Source organism: Neolamprologus multifasciatus, chromosome 8, assembly GCF_963576455.1.
Source record: "Neolamprologus multifasciatus chromosome 8, fNeoMul1.2, whole genome shotgun sequence".
Lineage (NCBI taxonomy): Eukaryota > Metazoa > Chordata > Actinopteri > Cichliformes > Cichlidae > Neolamprologus > Neolamprologus multifasciatus.
The window spans coordinates 13,956,070-13,977,199 of NC_140446.1; the positions used below are offsets into that span (position 1 = coordinate 13,956,070).

Sequence of the window (21,130 nt, forward strand, 5' to 3'; positions counted from 1 at the left end):
AGGAAAGCTAACATCTACCTAAAACTATGCTATGGTGTATCGATTCTAATCTAGCAAAGCAAATAAGTACATGGGTGCAAAATTATATGGACAATAGCTCTGCAAGTATCATAAAAGAGCCACCACCAGAAAATATCCCCATCCACACTCACAGAAAAACACATGGGCTACCACAGACATAAAATTAAACTTACCTCTAGACTAGCCTTGCAAGGGTCCATATTAGGACCCCAGTTCCATCACGACAGTGTTTAGTAAAAACAAAAAAAAAGTGACAGAAATTAAAGATGTGGCTACATGATGTGCTCAATGGCATGCACAGGTCGGCAGGGGGAAGAGATCAGAAATTTAGAATGACAATGACTTATTATTTTGAATCTAAGACTCAAAGGGATTTTTTTTCCTCCTTAAAAAGAGGGGCAGCGAGTCATGCATGCATAGAGTGAGGGTGGCAGAACAGCTCAATTAAGAAACCACAGTTCTTAAGATTACAAACTTTGGACTTCAAAGGTCGGAAGAAAGATAGCGGACAAAAAAAAAATATTGTGGTCTGTATTCAGAACATGGAGGCTATAAGCAGGAAGTAATCAGCTTCATTTTGTACAACAACAAGTACACCTGTACACGCTCAGTAAATGCAAATGCATGTGATGAATCCTTCATCCAGAAAATATGAAGGGACACTAGCTTTCATCATGACAACAGCAAAAATACTTTAAGATATGACCCTGACTGGTAATTAGACAGATATCCCTGAAGTGATGTGTCCCATTATGCATACTTAACCCATTCACCAGTGTGGGCCCACAATAGCCTGCAACAGAGCCTATATTCCTCTGATTTACAGTTATCATTGATCGCAGCCTTAGTGGAGTGAAAAGAGTGCTCTCCAGATAAATAGGTATCAACACCTCCTGAGCAGAAGGCCTCCACCTGCTTTGTTCCCATCTGGTCTTCAACAGTATCATTTTAATTCAAGTCACATGAACGGCCAATTTAGACCTAATGGTCATAATAACCAGGTGTGGCAGTTGAGGGAAAGACATCACTGCCCTTGAAGGATGCTGCTGCTAATTCTGCTCGTTTTTAGCTCATTTACTTCCAATCACGTATACTGTACTCTATACACTGACCCGTCTTTGACTTCCTACACACATTACATCAACAAGCCACTCCGGGAACATAATGCAAGGCTGCGTGATGAGTGAAAATACATCTACAAATCACCAGATAGCGATAAAATTGCTAAGTGGAAAGGACCATTTTTGATTTCGCAATTATTTTTTCTCTGCTCCTGCAAGACTCTATTATATTGTAGCAATGCTACAGCTTTTTAACTGTAGCCGCAGGTTTCAGTCATTACAATATGGTTTCTGGAGAATCATGTTCTGTCTGGCTTAGAAAAACAAAATACTACAATACCATTGATCTACAGCTACCGTCGCTAAAGAAAATAGACCAATGGTACTGTAAGACTAAGCAATATGGACCAAATATGATCCTGCATTAAAGCCATAAGAAGATTTCTCATCTGAACCAATATTGAGAGAATGGGCAGCTTAAGACGATGCTCAGATCTGATTTTTCTGAGCAGAACAAAATAAGAGCGACTGAATCAACCGAGTTCGCCAGGCTGGAAAAACACCATTTATTTTAGGCGATGAGTATCTTTGTTAGACAACTGAACACTTTACTGGACTTTGTGAAAACTCACTCAAGTCAGACCCCACTGCGTATTCCTTCATGGGATAATTGTAAGAAAGGTTTAGGGCTCAAACTGTTTAAATGGGGCACTGTGTCTCTCTCTGTGTTGCAGACGTATTTGTGAGCTAGTGGGGCCACTGGGACTGCAGTGGACTGCATTGATGCAGCTTTAAAGAAAAAAAGGTTTTAGATTGCAACAATAAACGGTATCACTATCAAATATCTACTTTGAATAGATTTTAAATGTAAACGTTTTGTCCAGCCCTGACCAGTGGCACCCAAAAAGGCTCCTCCCACTTTCAAAGTCTACATACTTTAGAAAATGTCAGTAAAGTGAGCTTAAAGATGAAAAACACTGCTATGATTATGACAAGTGTCATGGATGTGGTATCGAAGATTAGCCACCAACTCGCCCTTATCTGAAACCCTTTAAAAGCTTTAGCCACCATGTATCCGTCTCTTTATTCATCACCTGCTTCGGCCTTACAGCTATCTTGTCAGTGTTCACCGGGCTGTCCTGGAGGGATAGGGACAGAAAGGCAAAAAGGACAAATTTACATCCCTGAGTAGTGTAACCCTCCCACACCCGGCCCCGTGCTTAGCAGAGATTTTACACAGCTAAATTTAGCTTTGCAACCGTGGGATTCGTTCTCAATTTTAACTCTTAAATGTAGGTTGAGGCTAATGGATTCAATCCGAGTTTATGGCTGGGAAACAAATGAGAAGTGGGAAAGCAGAGATGATCCAAGTAGAATCAAGTAGGATGGCTGAAAAGAAAAAAAACTGAAGCAGAACTTTAGCAAACTGTGCAGCTGAACTATAGGACTTCAGTTATTTACCTTTCAGCTTTGAGACCTTCTGACTTTTCAAATATCCTTTTTTTTAAGCTTTATATCATATCAAAAACAAATATATAGATTTAGTAAACATATATTCATTGATCATTTTATCCTAGTATACCAGTATAGCACACGATGGACTGCGAGGCCTTAAATATAGAATACGCAACAATGCGATGAGATTAATATCGTCCAAACGCCCTTTACACTGGCTTTTTCATTGCAGGTGATGGAGATGAATATGGATGGAGCATCATTAAGCAGTCATACACATGCGGCTCCATGTATGGCTCAGACTATAAATAGGTTTCAGCGAAGTTTGTCATGAATGAGTCAGTGCCTTCATGGGTTAGGATCAAAAGATTAGAGGGTGAGAGAAAGAAGGATGCAGAGCGCCGTAAACTGTCTGTATGGGGGTCAAGGTCAGCTGAAGCATCCTTTCATCATTTGGAAAATCTGTGTCGAACCAAGTTATGAAATGAGATATGATACGTTCAGCGCTCAGAGCTTAGCTGTCATATCACCCGACGGTCAGGGTGTTTCGATGTTTAAAAAGTGAATAAAAAGATCTGAACGTGTACATAGCATAGACTACACATCCAACACTGTATCTGAGACTTTTGTGCATTTTCACTGGGACTGTTGTCAATTTCAAACCTTTATCCATAAGTACTGCTCGAGCACGCAACAATCAAAAAGATTCCAAAACATTTGCTTTAATTGTGGTACAGATGCAAGAAGTTTTGTCATTTCCCGTTTTCTGCTTCCTCTATGTTGGTCCATCCCACTCACTTGGTCTTTTTGCGGATCTCTTCCACCAGTTGCTTGATATGGTCCTCCATGAATTCGATTTTCTCCTGCTTACGAGCTAGAGCCTTTTGCAGACGGACGATACGCTCAACGAGCACAGCCTTGTCGACCTCTGGGAAACTGTCCACAACCACCACCGAAGGGCCCGACTGGCTCTCTGGTGACCGATCTTCAACGCCACTGCTGCCGCCATGACGTGCATTCAAAGAACCTGGAGTATCAATGGGATAAAGACACAGATCACCAATGAACATGTAAGAATAAGCTGTGAAATATTGCTTTCCTGTATGAAACATTGAGTAGATACAATGTTTGGGGGGTTCTTTTAGAAGAAGAAGAAAAAGAAGAAGTAGTAGTATCTATCCCATTGAAAGGCCCAATAGCAAAAAATAAAAAATTACAACTTTAGGTGTTAAATACTAACCAAATCTTGGAGTAGTACCTGAGGAACTGGAGCGACTGCCCATACTGCTGGCATCCCGTTCGCACCCTCCATTCTCAACTTGCTCCAGCCTTTTTCGGGCTTTACAGAAAAAGAAATGTGTTAACTGTCAAAAAGTGACTAATACCAAGATGTTATTGTCACAGACACTTTGTGAAAATCAACATCACTGACAATTAAATATTATGAAAATGAGCATCACAGCTCAGCTGAACTCTGAGTATTCCTCTCTGAAGGAGTCAACCTGAATAAACATGACACAGGCTGCTTTTGAAGAACCCTGCAGGCTCAGCAAAGCTTCCAAGGTTGAACAAAGGCTTCAAATGACTATGCTGATTAAGTGTAACTGCTACACTGATGAAAAATTACTGTTTCTGCCAAGAAAAATGTCCTCTCTAGCTTACAAGACAGCTGAAAGTGAAAGGATTGATCACAGAACATAAAAGTGCTGAACCTTCAGCTCTAAGGTTTTTCTTTGCTTCCAGAGAAGAGGCGAGGGAAGCTGGCTCACCCTGTTAGGTATAACCACAGCAGGGATCCACCTGTACACTCATCAATCACTTTGTAGATTCTCCTCATTATGTGAATCTGTGATAGTGTTCCTCTTTGTTTTCTTATCCAGGTATACTTTTATTGCTCTGACACAATTTTTGCGATCATTGTCATGTTGATTTCCAGATGGTATTGTGTTGAGAATCTCTTGAAGGTTTTCTGTATTCATGATTCCACCAGTTTTGACAAGATCTCCAACACCACTATTCCCAAATCATGACAGAGCCTTCACTGTAGGCTGTAGACACTCATTGTCTCCTGAAGTCCTTCATACATAGATGGCGATTTCAACCAATCATTGATCCATTGCCACGGATTTTAAGTCCAATTTTTGTGTAATTCAACTTTTCTTCCAGTTTCCTTCCTTAAAAATGGCTTCTTGACAGCCACCCTTCCACTGAGACCACTTCTGAGCCTTCAGCAAACAGTAGATGGATCAGAAGACGGGCCAGATACATGTGTCAGGTTTTTGCTGGCTTTTTTTCCCAATTCTTAAGGATATGATTTTCAAATAAACTTCTTCTTTTATCCTCAAATTTTTTAAAGCACACACTGCACACCATTCTGAGATATGCCAATATTTCACCTATTAGCTCTTTGGGAATCTCCTTGCTGGTGTTATCTTTGGAACCAAAAAATAAGAACATGAGCAAAAAAAGCAGCAAATGTCCAAAAAGAACTATGAAAGCCCTTTGATAAGCCTGGAGAACTATTGCTTAAGACCACTTTAAAAAAAATGATGAGAAGCTGGCTCCCTGGAAGCTAAATCTAAAGAAAAATGAGGTGAATCAAGACTTTTCTGCAGTACTTTATATATGAATGACAAAACTATTGAAGGGTTGATAATTCAATGAAATTATACAATTCTCTATATTACAGTTATTCTGTTGTTTCATGAGTAAGCAAAGTGTTTGTCACAGTGGGTGTCTGCACATGTTTGATTTGGACAGATCTCTTTGAGACCGGTCTTCTCCTTAGATGGAACTCGGGATTTTTAACTTGTTAGGCAAATGTGTAAACCACTAAACAACCGAGATGCTGCCATTTTCCATGATAGATGTTTGAGAAATCATCTGCCTTTTCAAACCAACCTTTATTATTATTCTAGACTTTCTATACAAAAACAAGAGATGCATAAATACATTAGGGTACCTGACCTTGTGTTAGCTGTTTTGTGAGGTCTTTGATATTAGCAGCTTGCTTCCTTTTCTGAGTCACCAGCTCATCCCTCAGCTCTTCTACTCTGGTTTTCAGTTGGGCCACCTCCGTCTGCAGTGCTGCCCGCTCCTCCTGCAGACTCTGCACCTCTTGCTGTCTCAGCGCCTCTTCCTGTTTCAGTTGCTGTGACTGCAGGATTAATGGTGTAAGAAAAAAAAAAAAAAGACTAATGATGTAATAACACCAATTATATAGTAGTAATATATATTGAAATGGCTGCGTGATTTAAAAACAAAATTAAAAAGATATTTTAAGACTTTCTCCTGAATTTCGAGCAGGAAAATGTCATTACTTATAACAACACAGTGATCCACTGTATGTTTTCTCAGCTCTGCTTCTACAAATGATTCAAACATTTGATTAGAAAATGTATTTCAATCTTTCTTTAATCAAACCAGGAAACGTGAGCAGACGCTGAAACCAAAACAATTTGATAACGACTTTGAAAACAAAGACAAAAATGAGTTTAGTATCATTTTTATCTTTCATCTCATCAACAAACGCATTGTATCAGATAGTGCATTCAGAGTACGCCAACCTTGTCTTCCAGCAGCCTGTTAGTCTCCTCCAGCTTTCCTTGAAGCTCGGTGAAGTTGTTAGTTAGCTGGTCCAGCTGAGACTGTAGTGCGTTGCTCTCCGACTGAAGCTGAGCGTTCTTGCTGCTCAACTTCTCAGTGAAGCCCAGTAACTCCGCTTCACGCTCTCTGCTGCCTTGTACATCACGGTGCAGGTCAGCCATTTGATTGGTCAGGCCATCCACTTCATCACGAAGCGATTTGATTTCCTGTTCATCGCTACATCCAGAAAACAATAAATAAATCATTAAATGAGCTTTAAATGGGCTCAATGACTAAAAACAATAATAATGGCAAGCTAAACATTTTAACTGTTCAATATAATTAAATGTACATGGAATGCATTGCTTATTTAGGTAAGCCTTTTCTTTTGCACAAATATAAAAATGTTTCAGTTTTCTCTACTGTGACTATCCCTTCTTTCTATTAAATCATCTTCACATGGCCATCACAGTCACACAGCCACACAGGGACCAGAGTCCCTTTCCTGCCCTCTATGCTATATCTGTCTCTGCTCTATCTTTAAATGCTCTGATGAAGCAGTTGAGTGAGAAAAAAAAGAAGAGCAGGTAGTATATTACAAACTGTACATTTCTATAAAAAACTGTCATGTCAGCATGGTAATACAGACGCAAGGCAAAACAAAACAAAAAACAAAACAAAAACTTATATTAAACATGCTTGCTCATAGTGAAATAACAAATGTCACTTTGTGCATTAAGTATAGTTAGGCCCTTTAGTTGATGTTGTGCTTCAATATTTGTTACTATGTAAATGTGCTATCTTTTATTTATTTCTGTCAGATGCCACATATGCAAAACTGCTCTGGTGTCCCATCACACTTCCTATATGAGTGAGTGTGTGGCTGTACCATTGATGCTGCTCCTGAAGTGCAGTCACCTCTTCGAGCTTTTCTCTCTGGCGGCCAATCTCCGTTTTTTGCCGGTTGATGATCTCCCTGTACTTGGTCAGCTCATCCTCCCACCGTGGACGCTCATCCTCCAGACACTTTAACTAAAGAATAACACAACTTTCTTGCAATGAAGACCTGGAGATATCCTGTGTGCCAATGTTCAAACACCTGTATGTCAGACAAACCTTTGTGCGTAGCGTATCAAGCTCATCCATGGCCTCTTTATAGCTCCTCTTCAGGTCTTCCAGCTCTTTGGCTTTCACCCGGTGTAGCTGCCAGATGCAGTAGATTGTCCATTAGATATGCAACCACTGTTTTGTGTTTTGCATTGCTTCTGCAAAAATAAGCTCTTAAAATAAGCTATCAAAAAAATACCCAATAAATTTTCCTCTCTTTTTGTGCAGTCTGGTCAGGTAACTCACATACACAAAAGTTGATTATGAAGTTCCACAGGGTTCTGTCCTGGGACCAATACTTTAAAAAAAAAAAAAAATTATAAAAACTTTCTAAAGCAATATTATTCTGCTATGCAGATGATTACCATGATAACCAGTTTATGTATGTAGCCATCCAGTTGCAAATAATTGCAGTCTAATTTAAAAACGCATACAATAATGAGCACAAATCCTCTGCAGCATCTATTTGGTACACCCTGACTGCAAATAACTAGCTGGTTACATTTGCTTGTATTCTGGTCATCTTCCTACATAAAAGCAAGGTTGCTGAGTGCCATATTGTGTTGCAATTAAAGTCGCATCTTGCAGCAACAATGTCACTATTTGTGGAGAAATTTCTGAATTTATCTTTTTCAGCTCTTTTCAGAGCTGGATTTAATGTGGATTTCTGTGCATATAGACTGCAACAGATTTACAGAAGACAGATTTGCAACATTTGCTGATTAATTACAGACTGTTTGGTATCAACTTCAGGCTGATACCAAACAGACTCCATCTTATTGCCGTTTTGCCACTCTGAAGATGGCAACTGAATGCGAGTGGTCATAGACCTGTCAAAGTCAACAAGATCACAAGTTGCAATAATTCTGGCCCTGCCCGTCTCCAATTACGGTTTACCCTAATGTCACCGGACCCTTGTTACTCACGCTTTATATTTAGAAAACCTATTATTTGGCCCCAAAAACCTCTGAAATCTAATCAGTGTATAACAATACCCTGCCCTCCAGTACTACTGAGACGACTATGGAGTCATTTTTCACCAGGACTGGTCGTTTGACTTGCAAATGAAACATGCAGTTGGGGCCACACCTTCTTTCACTTCCACACTATACTCAAAATAGGAAACTGATTCACAGTGATGTTGAAATACTAGCCAGCATATTTGTCTATAAATAACATTGGTCAGAACTCTGCTAATTCTGACTGATTATTACAACTTAAGTTCAGTGGTTTTACAAAGCAATGCAACTATCGGTCAAAAAAGAAAATCATACAGTTGCAGAATTTTTAATGCAGAAGCCTTCCTGGGCAACCTGTATGTGTTATAGTAATCTGTTAATTAAAATTGCTTTAGTTATGCATTCATTAAGCATGTGAAAGCAATAACCATCTTTTTAACAAAGCCATTACCAGTGCTACTGAAAGTCAACTTTTCCCAGAAGCTATTAGTAGTCTGTGGTAACCACGACAACATGGCAGTAATGGAGATGCTGGTAAACTTTCTACTGTTGATTCTTACATTTATCCCTTCCAATCTAATTTTATAGCCAAAAACCAATGGAAACTTTGTACGTGCATTATTTATGACTGAGATGCATCATCACTTGAGCATAACACACATACTAAAATAAACACAGGCTTGGACCAGTTTGTTCATCAGCAGAGTAGTGACATCTGCCAAAAATCAACATCCATGATAAACCCTGTCCTAAAAACTATTTCCACACAGTATCAGTGATGGCCCTGCAATGTACTCTCCAGTTACTGGGAAGAATAAAATCTCTGACATAATACCTAACTGGATGAATCTCTTTATGATCAAATTTCAGACCCCTGAAGAAAACAAAACAATGTAAAAAAAAAACCTCTGCCACCTTAAATCCATCAAAATGTAAATCTAAGACCATCTCATTTAAACACAGACAATTTAAGGACTTTCTAGAAAAACAAAACAGAATATAATGAAAACAGGAGATGTGTGATGTATCCTGAGTTGTTGAAATGCACAGCTTCATATTGATTATTTCTAGGCCATTTATTTTTAAAGTGCATTTCCCTTTAGAGCGGGACGCAGCAAAAAACAGGCCATTGTGTTTGGATTGAGTCCACGTTTGTGCCTGCGTGTAAGGCATGTCTGCTCGCGGAGCGCAAATGCCAGTTCGTTATCTCGTCCAAGTTAAGGCAATTACACCTCTCAAACTGAGAAAAACAGGCCAAAAACATTTTTACTAGAAGAGCTGGCATCGACAATCAATAAAAGACTGAATAATGGCTTGGCGAATCACAGCGTATGTGTAATTTTGAATTTTTGTTTGTTTTGTCTTCTGGTGGCTCGTCACACAGATAAAAATTGAAATTGAGTCCACAAGTAAAAGTAGACCTTCATTCATCAAAAAGTTATGTCACCCACTATTGTTTTTGCCGTTTTGCATCAATCGTTGTCCAGGAGTGAATATGGGGATCTCTATACGATAAAAATCAGTCCATCCTCACAAAAGGCAGAGCTAGATTTCTCACTTGGAAAGTCAAAGAAGCCCCACCAATCCCAACTTCATAATCCAAGATTGCAGCAGTGTGAAAAAGCAGTATAACTGCAAAACATAAACTGAGGATGATGTCTCTCCCAGCTAAGACATCCAACTTTTAAGATTAAAGAAAGCAACACAAGTTACAAATCTTTAGTTTTATGCAGTTTAACCTCATTATCAACTAAGTGCACAAACGTAACCAATATATTTAAAGTTCCTGTTGTTTTTTTGTCAGTGTCAAAGGCTCCTACTAGCAACCTAGTTTAACAAGTTAATCTTCAATAAAATGGGGAGGGTTTTTTTATTCTCTACGTTATAATTCTCTTTTTTGTGTTGTTATTATTACATTTTCCACAATTTTTCAGTTTTCAACTCTTGTTAACACAATCTAACAAATCTACTGCTTATTCAGTAAAATCCTAATGCTATAATGCAATGTAGTAAATTGAACTTGACATGCAGATGTTATGTTTTGCCTTAGTAGGGCAAAGTGGATGATAGGATGGGTACACATCTCTGAGAATGTGTTGTGTATGCGTATTTAGTTTCACCTCTAACTGGTCTGTTTGTTCCTGCTTGTGTTTCTCCAGCTCTCCTTTCGTCTCCTTAAGTTTAGCATCAAGCTCATTGGACCTGAGTTCCTCTGATTCCTGAAAGAGAGTAGACAGTGAAGATTTTAAAAAACAAACAGGGCAAGGGTGCAAGAGAAAAGGCAAATACAGTGTAAAAAGACAGCCTTAAAAAAAGAATAAACAAAAGAGGGGTCTCAGTTGAAGGAAAATATTTTTCTAGACACAAATAAGAGGGAATAACAGCCAGTAAATATTTTCCATTTGTGGTTTATGTCATATTGTTTTATTTTTAAGTCTTACTTTGTGATATGCTGACACACAAAAAAAGGTAATAATATTTCTACCACAGAGGCAGAGACTAGCACAGCTCTTTGCTACCATCACAAGGTACAAATGAAAAATGCTTTTCTCTTGAAGCAGAATCGGTCGTGCTCAAGTTCAGTTGTTACTGAATAGCATATTTTAAAATTCTATGAAAAGAACAATGCCGCGGCAATAGCGTCATGCAGTCTTTGCATGCACGTGTAATAGCACGTTATAGTTAAAAATGAACTCTTGTGTTGTGTTAGGCCATTTATTCAAAAGTAAGCCAACTGATTGCAGTGACAGATACAAATCATGCACAAATAAACACTTATTCAGAACGATTCTGGGAAAATCTACTTCTTCCATGGTCTTGAACAATCTGTTATTTTCCCGTGTTAAATATCACAAACCTGGTATGTTCGAATCATGTCCTGGCAGTTCTTGCGGATCTGCTCAGTCTCTTCCTTCGCCTGGGCCAACTTGGACGTGGTCTCTCTCAGTTTGTCTTTAGTTTCCTGCAAATAAACACAAATATGCTTTTGTACTATAGCACTAAAGTACAATTTTAAGATGCACAGATACCTGTTACCACATAGAAAAGTGGCTCAAAAGCTGTGACCTTCAGGAACCACCGACTTTGTTTTGTTTTTTTTTACCATTTCCCCTCTGTTTATAGCCTCATATTTGCTTGGAGTCACTTCAAAAATAAAACCATTAGTTTGTAATAAGACAATCTCAAAAATAGCTATAATGTTAATGATGATTTTCTTGCAGGTCCATTACTGTACCATTTTCACCCCATTTCATTTTGCCTGTGAATCACAAGACGCCTCTAATCATGTTTTTTTTATGGTGTGTCTGCAGACAAAAATGACTGAAGGGGATGTAATTTGTATGCTGGCGTAAGTCTTTGACAAACAACCGCTCTTTAAACTAAAGGAAATTAACATTAACCAGAAGAGGAATGCTGTTTTAATAATATGGGTAAGGCATACTCTGAAAACTGGAGCTGCATGTAGTCATGTAAATGTGTCATTTTAATTTTTGAATAAAATTTGGCTCTAGCATGCTGAGGTGCACATGCTCACTCTATAATATCATCGAAATCCTGAGGATAATATATGCAACAGAGGTCAAATTAACCTTGTACACCTCCTTTTTTACCTTCATTGACTATTAAATTTAAATAAAATAACAAAAAATAAACACAAAAGTTACATTACCTTGTGCGCATCTGCCTCACTCTTTAACTTGTTCTGGGCCCATTTGACCTTGATGAGATGGGAGTTGATCTCCTCCTTTAGTTTGTCCACATCTCGAGTCAACCTGCCAACCTCCCCTTCCTAAGAACGCAGTTCAAAGGACAGATCAGCAAACAGATATTTGGTTGGGAGTCAACATTTCTTTTTATTAAAAAACTGCTTTTTGTTTCTCACTGATAGCTCTAAAAGGGTCCTACATCTGCAAACCACCGTAGGAAGAATAAATCTATCGCCCACACAATGCTCGCTTCACTGAAAAACTAATATAAGGTCGCTTATGTGATTTAATTTTCACTGTGAAGTACTGTGTATTCAAAGGGAGAGCTATGTCTGTTTTTTTAATTATGTCTAGTGGCAAATTAGGCTGAATTTAAATGAGTTCAAATAGATAAATACAAAACTCTCTCTATAAAACAGAGGCACTATAAAACTGTCACCTTTGCTTCATACAGCTGCTGCAGCCGCCCTTTCTCCTGAGCCAGCTGGTTTCCTCGCAGGGCCTGGCGATCCACCTCTTTAGTGGCTTCTCTCAGTTTCTTCTCCAGACTCTCTTTATCCCGCCTCAGGTCGAGGGCCTCTTTCTCACCCCGCACGTATTTCATCACCATGGTCTCCTTCTCTTGCCTCGCCTCATCACATTTCTTATTCACCTGGGGAGTTTTATTTTTTTAATATTAGCAGATGTCAGTTGACACTTTGATCACTGAGATACTCGTATTGTTAGGTCCTTATACATATCACAAAAACAACTGACGTTTCTCTTGGAACTGTCCAACAGCAGATGGCTGAGGCAGTGATTTATCAGCTACCTTACTTTGCCTTCCATAACCTGGACAAGTGACAGACAGCTGGAGAAACACATGCACCCTCCCCAGATGCAGTGGGGGTAGACTTCAGGACTGTCACTGTTCATCTGTCAGCATGTCAGCATTTTACAAATGGAGCCAACAAGCTTTCCATTTGCCAGCTATATTAAAAAAAATAAAAATCTGCTCCTTATTGAAGGCAATTTATTAGCTTATTATTTAGTAAAGGACAGTAACGCTCCCAGGCTTTTATAATTCCCATATTTTTCTTTTCTTACACTAACAAGGGCTTAACTGTATTTTTAAAATGATTCAGTAATTCATCAACGTAATTAAACAAAATGTTTTTTTTTAAAAATAGTAGGAAATGGTATCAAGGAACCAAAGAAGACACATTCAGTCAGTGAAAGCTTGATAAATAAATATGTGCCATTTAAGCAGCTGATGTGTGTATGGCTGAAACGATAGTAGGACAGGCTCTGCTGCTAGCACAGTTAAACATCTAAAGTAATGTGTGGAGGAAAAATAACATAATGGATGCGTTCTTCCATAATGACATGCATTATGGACATGCAAATATTATACATTCACTCTGCAAGTCCCAACCTGAAGCCCTTCATTAGCCGAGCAGTTTAGAAGACCGAGCATCACCATGGTGCACCTGCTATGCAGACACTTTCACTTTCATGGACAACAGTTACGTCCCTATGCCTGATCTGTACTGTTTGCTCTAACACGCTGATGCTTTATGAAAGCAAGAGAAAGAGAGACACACTGTATAAGCTGTATAAGAGACGATATTTGGCAACTGATCCCCTCACTCTTACTTTGAAGGTTCAGATTTTGTTAAATAGTTATCTCCAGTCCTACACATATTTTCCTTCAAAGCTGTGTCACTGGTCAGTTTGATATCAATATTCTTGAAATCAGCTGCTTCTTGAAAAAAAGAACAAAACTCGAGAAACTACATTTTCCACATCACTGTCTATTACAGGTGATGGCAGTTCTTCTTCTCCTCTGTTTTTAATTTGTTGCAAGCTGGAGGTCTGCTCTGAAAAGAATAAGCAGCAAGTGGATAAACTACTTTGTGTGCTGCTATGTATCCTGCAGAGGAGAAAAAGGCTTCTGCCACCCGCTGTGGTTTATGATGGAGCTGAAGTCTGTCAATGGGCGATTCCTCTGAAAGGCAGCTGATTACACTGCTCTTTTATTTATTTGTTGCACAGTACTTGGGATGGCGTGTATTTGCACAGGAGAACCTTATAAAATTGTATTATAAATTTAAGAAAGGCTGTATACGCCTTCTTTCTTGTACAAAAGCACACGGGTCCACCAACCACTGTGGGGAAACTCAAAGGAAAGAAATTATCTTTTATTTGGCACAAAGCGTCTTTAGATTAACAATACCAAATGTTTTGATCCTCGGGGGCTCCAGCTGATTAGGAGCGGGACACACTATTAGTACAAGAGAGGAATGATTCAAGAGAAGGGCTTAAAGAGAGACAACCAAGTGCAAAATCAAACCCCTACTGCTCATTGAACAGTGAAATTAAAAATTGTAAAGTGTGACAAAACTGTCAAGAGAAAAGTCCCTTCCATGGTTTCAACCAGGTGTGCAAATGGTTGGATGAAAATGTGCTTCCCTGCACTATTCGTTTAACAAGTGATTAAATCTGCAATAACAAGAGTTTGCCGTGCAAAGACCTTGAACATTCAGCTGCTACTTTTGCGCAAACATCTTGAAAGAAAATGAGAATACAAAAGCAATTTTGTATTCAAAGCAAATTACAAATTATTTTTGTAATTAGACTTCATTTTAACCATTTCAGCAAGTACTTTAATCTAAAGACTAACACAAAAATATTTAGAAGAGAATGTGACATTGACATTTATATTTTAGAAAGCCATATCTCAAACTAGAACCTATAGCAAGGGGAAAACTGCTTTATGTGCTGCCATGTATCCTGCCCTGATACCCCTATACTCTATTCAGCAAATAGGGGCATTATTACACAATGTGAACCTTTCGTCTATAAACAGAGTACATACAAAAAAAAACCCTGACTGTTGTGAATAATGTGAATGACTAGTCCAGAGCGCTTTGTTGTGGTTTGAAATTAAACTGTCTGAGATACTGTTTTTTTCACTATGCGATCTCTCCCCAAGATGCTGTAACATTACCTCAGTCAGTACATTAATAACACCAACACCATCAGCAGGCATTCATAAAATTGGTGGTAGGAATGTGCACTGTTATATCTTGTGAAGCTCAGAAAACCGTTTTACCTACACTTCAACAACAGTGACCCCCCTCCCCCAATCCAACCACTCAGTGCAACTATAATTTACTCCCCCCCCCCCCTTTAACATTTTTAAAAAATGTAAAAACTGTGATAAACCTGACAAGACAGAAACAAGAACAGAGATGCACATAAATTTAAGAATGAGGAAAAGCTAATTTGTGCTACCAGATTATCAAGGATGCAGGTGAAAAATAGGTTCCAGTTGTACCTGTTCAATCCGGTAACCTGTCTCCTTCTGCATCTGCTGGAGAGCAGCTTTAGCTGACTGCTCCTGGTGAACAAGTTTATCCCGCGACTCCTTCAGTTCTTTCAGCAGCTCGTTCACCTTCGCCTCCAACTGCAAAAACAGGAATAGACAGTGTAATCAACTAGTTGGGCAATTTTGAAGTCTGGGCCACACCTGGGATAACCTGCTACGCAGGGTGACAACTGAGACAGGATGTGGAATAACTACATTTAGACAGCGGTTTCAGGGGTTTCAACCCCTCTAGATATTTGTACTGTAAACATGGAAATACTCCATTAAAAAATAATGACGAATGACAGACGAGAGCCTCTTCTACCTGAAATATAATCTGTTAATCTGATTGTTTTATGGCACAGTCTTTTTTTTTTTATTACATTTCTGAAAAGTAAACAAAATTATGAAATTATTTTGGATTTTTGCTGGACAAAAATGATCCAGGCATATACTGGATGCGTGTAATAATAAAATTACTCCTGTCTGTCTGCTAGGGCAGTGCTTAAACAAACCATGCTACCAAGAACATATAAACCAATTATTGTTGCTTCCATGGCAACAGCAATGCTTAACTGAGCCCGATGAATAGAAACGACTTTATGTTTGTAGTTGTAGCTAGGTTGGTAAGCTTTGTAAGAAGCTTTTGTGGTGGGAGAAACCACAAAAAAGGCGGGATATTAAAAACTGCATAGAATTCACACAAATGATGATGTTCGTGCCCATTGAATGCTGCCGATAAGTACACATCACCGGGCTGTTTTCTTTGACTCGCCTGTTTACCAGTTATACACAGCTGTACTCCAATTTTTAATCAAACTGATATGTGACAGTGAAGGGTACAACTACACAGGCTTGCTTCTCCTATTTTAAACAATACAAAACAGACTCTAATTATTTTCTTGAATGTACCCTCTAACTAGAAAGGCGCTCAGATATCCATCCCAGCAATTTAAAAGCATCAGGTGTGTCCACAGTTTTTGTATTTTGCTCAATGCACCAGGTCACATTCCATCACAAGTGCCAAAACCAAGGTTGAATTTGACAGATCAAAGAATTGCTGACCTCACAACTTTGCCAATTTCAATGGGCTTTTAATAGGCTCATACCACTGAAAAGCAAAACTCCACAAGATAACTTTGGTGAGGCTTGATCTGAATATCATTTTTGCCAAGTTTGGTAAAAACCAGAAACTCTTCAACTTTATCATACACGCCAGAACTCCAGTGTGGTGCTTTGAACACAGCTTGACCCAACAAATCCAACAGGAAAAAATGGCATCTGGTTCAAAAGGTACTTGTATGAATGTCTGAATACTGATATGTCTGACAAGAAATCAGATAAAAAGACTGAAGTGGAATATTTTCTCGGTGATGGAAAAAATCATTTGGTTAATGTGCTTCCATTACCATTTTTTATAAGTCTCTTGGAAAAAGAACAACAAAAAAACTTCATGACACATCCAAATAAATATGGCCTATTAGTTTGGAATATGCTTGACTTTGACCACGTTTTTCCCCCTCATTACTTGAGTTTATATCATAAACAGTGAATGCCATATAACCCTGAACAACATAAGAGAGCATAGGGGCACGCTAACCTTTGTAATGGTGGCAAAGTGCTGCTTTTCAATTTCTGTCCTCCTTTTGAGCTCATCTCTCATTTTGTCCTTCTCTGAACAGATACCCAGGATCAGCTCCTGGTGTCTCTTGTTTTCCTCAAGCAACCTGTACACACAAGAGAGCACGCACAATCTCAATTCAGGTCAAGCCCATATAAAGTAGTTTTTGAATCTGTAAAAGAATCTGCTATTAAGGCCAAGAGGCATAGCTGGACAGGGAAAATCTGTGGATTATACTCTGTATTCATCACAAAAAATAATGCTTAGGTTTTGGCATAATTATTCTCCTATGTCTGCTTTTTTTAAAGTAAGAAAAAAAAAACATTAAATGAGTAGACTGATCCCATTTGAAAGCCAAGTACTGTAAATATGGCACTTTCTAATGACCTGCGATATGAATATGTAGAAAATACCTACTTACTTCTGAATAGCCTTCTCCTGTTGTGCATATTTGTACTGCACACACTTCTCGAAGACTACCATGCATCCCTCCTGGTCCGTGGGGAGTCCATTGACAGGTGAGCTCCCTTTCTGCTCACTTCTATCGTCACCATGCGGCAGCTGACAAGCCAAGAGCTCAGACTCAAGCTCATCTAGCAGTGACTCTTGTGACAGTGACCGCTGGATCTGAGAAATAAGCTTTCGGCTGCAATCAGTGTCATAAGGACTTGCAGAAGAATTTGAGGGAAACAGGTTTTTGGCACTGGTTTGAGGGCTGGAAGCAAGCGAGGAGCTAAAGGTGTCAGAGATCGGGGTAGAAGGTCCATTAGAAATACCGGAGGTTGTTGCTGAGTCTGTGGGTGAGTTTTTGGAAGTGCTATGGACAGAAGAGGATGATGGACTCTCAGCTGAACTACTATCCTCAGCAGGTGATGGCTCAGTGGGGCAATTTGTAACTAAGAGAGATGGCTGTTCATTGCCATTTGGAATGGTAGCATCAAAAGTCAATACGGTATCTTCTGTCCCTTCAAGTACAGAAGGAGAGTTTTCTACTACATCCACAGTAGGTACTGGGGCTACCAAAGTGCTACCACTCTCATTTGAAGGACTTTGTGGAGGCTTCCCACTTTCCACTAAAACAGTTCTGGTATCAACAGGCTCCTCTTTCACATCTGGATGTTCATGACTGCATGTTTGAGCTTCATGTTCCGTCTTTGTGTCCATCTCAGCAAGTGCTGTAGTCTTGACTGATTCACCGTCAAGCTGCAATTCATCTTTTGCCTGGCTGCAGGTCTCCGCCTTCTGTGCACTGTTGAGAAAGATTTCTTCCTCCTCTTCTGCATTAGACGTGTTGACATTAAGGAGATTCATTTGGCGTGATGCCGTCGTCAAGGACTGAACCTCTGATCCTTCCATCATTTATGTATCTGAAGCAGGACTGAGGTGCACCCAGGTCCTCCTCTGACTCAAATCTGTGTGACAGAGAAAAAAAAAAGACTGAATGGAAGCAGACCGAAACTATTTATTTGTTTTATTCACACCAACACAGCAGTTTTTCCGTGAACAACCTGAAATTCCTTTAAGTCACAGATACAGCGGTCCTGGATTACTATCATGTTTTCCCTTTCTTGTTAAGCTTAAAATTTCCTCGTTTTAGTTTATTATGCAACCAAAAGGAAGCCTAAACTCAAAGAATTTCCCAACATACAGCCTCATTTGCTGCGACACACACACAAAGGGGTGTGGACCTGGAAAAACCTGTGGTGAGATACATCTTGAAGAGCATGGTACACACATAAGATAGGCATTTACGATGATTTTACGCCTGAACTTGCTTTCAAAATGCATGCATTCAGAAGTCCCACAATTAGAAACATCCTGTTGAATGAATTCATTCACTTTCACTTTTTATTACACTTCCAAGGGACTGGTGCATACTCTCCAGTCAACGTAAAGAATAAGAAATAAAACAGCAATGGCTGAGAAAAAGAAATTAAAGACAGTTTATAATTTAAGAAAATGTGTCTGCTATCAGATTTGCTCTAAATGGTTTAAGGTTAGTAAACAAAGCCGTCCTATCGGAGTCTGACGCCTTAAATTACTTTTTTTTTTTTTTTAAATTAATTGGCGTTTTCTCAGCATTTACTGTGTTATTCATTACTATGATTATTAATACCTGGGATCCTTTAAGTTATTCTCCCTTTAACAATGTGTAATCGTGACGCCCCTTTTCTGTTTCATGTCCCGAATCCTCCTCATTTGTCCCACCTCTTTCAATACCATCGTCTAGCACTGCTCATATACCAACTAAGAGCAGTTTCTTTATGTTATTTACACTAATACATACAATCATTCAGCTCACCATTACCCTACAGTCATAAATGTAAGGCTGCAGTTACAAAACGGCGTCTTCTGTTGACGCAGTAAAAGCACAACAGCTTTAACAGATGCAATGCAGAAGATGCTCTAGTGACAGGTGCCATGCAATAACACAGGAGTTATTGTAATGTAATGTAGGCAGCCAGTCTTATTAAAACATACCGTTAAGTGTCCAAGCTTCCTGTAAGTAGCAGGCCGACATCCCGCTTGTGTTTACTGACGATTAATCTACATTTCGCTTCATTTAACGTTAGCAACACCTTTGATGGCTTTAGCTCGCTAGCTATTGATTTTGCCTTGACAGGGCTATGAAAACGAAAGGAAAAGAAAGACTGGTGTACGACATAGAACACCCTGTGAGTAAAATATAGTTACTAACAATAGGTTTAACGCTAAACTACAGACTGATAAACTGTAAGCGTGCAGTTACCCTAGAAAGCTAAGCTACACTGATAAGCTTAGTGTTAGCTCGTACAATCCAATCTCACGCTTGACTTAACGCAGCTAGCGCTAGCATCGAACATAAATATCAAAGAAAGCTTAATAAAGGCTGTTATAAGTTACCCACCGAGAAGGAAAAACTCATGGTGTGCTTCGATGTGGAGACAATCGGGATAAAAATGAACTTTGAACCCCCCCTGCCTTACCAGCTGATCGCACAACAAGTCAGTCACTTTGATATGACACATCAACAAATATGGCCACTGCAAGAGAACCGATGAGACGATATAAACCAATGACAGCCCAGTGAGAAATGACGTTTGTCTGACGTAAATACAGGCTAGGCTCCAGCCCATGGACAGCCCAGCCCTGACTACAGGTATCTACAACACCCACGTTTATTTTCTGGAAGAATTAATAATATGTTACACATTCAGAAAGAGCGCATATGAGCACAGTAAAACCCCAGTTCTGAAGATGTTGGGATGGTGTATACAATGGAAATAAAAACTGAGTGCAATGATTTGCAGATCTCATAAACCCATATTTTATTCACAGTAGAACAATCAACATATATTAAATGTTCAAATCTTAAAAGTGTACCTTTTTAAAGGAATAAAAAGGTAATTTTGAATTTGATGGCATCAAAACTTCTTTTAACAAGAGCCCATAAACATTCATTAACTAAGGGGATCAATTATTGGACTTATGGGAGATGAATGCTGTACGATTTGTGTCTGTCCTGAAACATCTTTGTTGTACATTTTCATTTCACTCATTTCATTATACCTGTTTTCAGCTGGTGAAAGACCTGGACTGGAGGCAGGCCACTTCAGTACCTGCACTCTTCTACTATGAAGCCATGCTGTTATAATGGTTGGAATATAAAGTTTAGTGTTGTTGTGTTAAAACATATAAAGCCCTGAAAAATGGATGAGCATATGTTGTTCTAAAAGATATATATATATATATATATATATATATATATATATATATATATATATATATATATATATATATATATATATATATATTTCAAAACTCATGGTGCCTTTCCACATGTACAAACTACCAACTCCATAGCCACTTAAGCACCCCCATATCATCCGAGATGCATGGTTTTGAACTGAATACTGATTTAGCCAAGAACATGTATGTTTTCCAAAAAGAATTTAAATTTTTGATTTGTCTGATCGCAGGACAGTTTTTTATTTTGCCTCGGTCCATTTTAAATTAGCTTTGACGGCACATAGAAGGTTTGCTCGTGCTTAAAGTAAAATAGGCTTTATGACACAAGAATGACACTTTTTACTGGCAAGCATCCTAAGGAAATGTAAAGATACACAGACGATGGCTTTAGATTAGTCTTTAATGTAGATAGTTTTAAAAAAGTAAAAGATAAAATGTAAAAAAATTAATAAATTGAAAATGAAAACAAACACTGGGCACACTGCTTTTAAACAAATTACTTGCACTGATGTAATGAAGTACTAAACAATGTGCTA

The 21,130-nt window shown here is 38.8% G+C and overlaps 1 protein-coding gene across 4 annotated transcripts in view; it reads right to left on the minus strand.

The window, feature by feature from the left end:
- ccdc186 (coiled-coil domain-containing protein 186) overlaps positions 1-19,883 on the minus strand; it is a 34,260-nt gene extending 14,377 nt beyond the window's left edge. The window contains exons 1-15 of one of the 4 annotated variants that reach the window (XM_085170188.1): positions 19,753-19,883; positions 17,287-18,277; positions 16,845-16,971; positions 15,215-15,343; positions 12,335-12,547; positions 11,859-11,978; positions 11,046-11,150; positions 10,309-10,407; positions 7,239-7,325; positions 7,012-7,154; positions 6,104-6,359; positions 5,505-5,694; positions 3,778-3,876; positions 3,336-3,564; positions 447-2,221 (exon numbers count right to left, since the gene is read on the minus strand). In XM_085170188.1, coding sequence (XP_085026314.1) covers positions 2,209-2,221; positions 3,336-3,564; positions 3,778-3,876; positions 5,505-5,694; positions 6,104-6,359; positions 7,012-7,154; positions 7,239-7,325; positions 10,309-10,407; positions 11,046-11,150; positions 11,859-11,978; positions 12,335-12,547; positions 15,215-15,343; positions 16,845-16,971; positions 17,287-18,224 — 2,748 coding nt within the window. In that variant the 5' untranslated portion in view covers positions 18,225-18,277; positions 19,753-19,883 and the 3' untranslated portion in view covers positions 447-2,208. Of the gene's footprint in view, positions 1-446; positions 2,222-3,335; positions 3,565-3,777; positions 3,877-5,504; positions 5,695-6,103; positions 6,360-7,011; positions 7,155-7,238; positions 7,326-10,308; positions 10,408-11,045; positions 11,151-11,858; positions 11,979-12,334; positions 12,548-15,214; positions 15,344-16,844; positions 16,972-17,286; positions 18,278-19,346; positions 19,649-19,752 lie in introns of those variants that run through there. The other 3 variants (XM_085170187.1, XM_085170185.1, XM_085170186.1) reach the window with 3 other exon arrangements.
- Between the last annotated feature and the right edge of the window lie 1,247 nt (positions 19,884-21,130).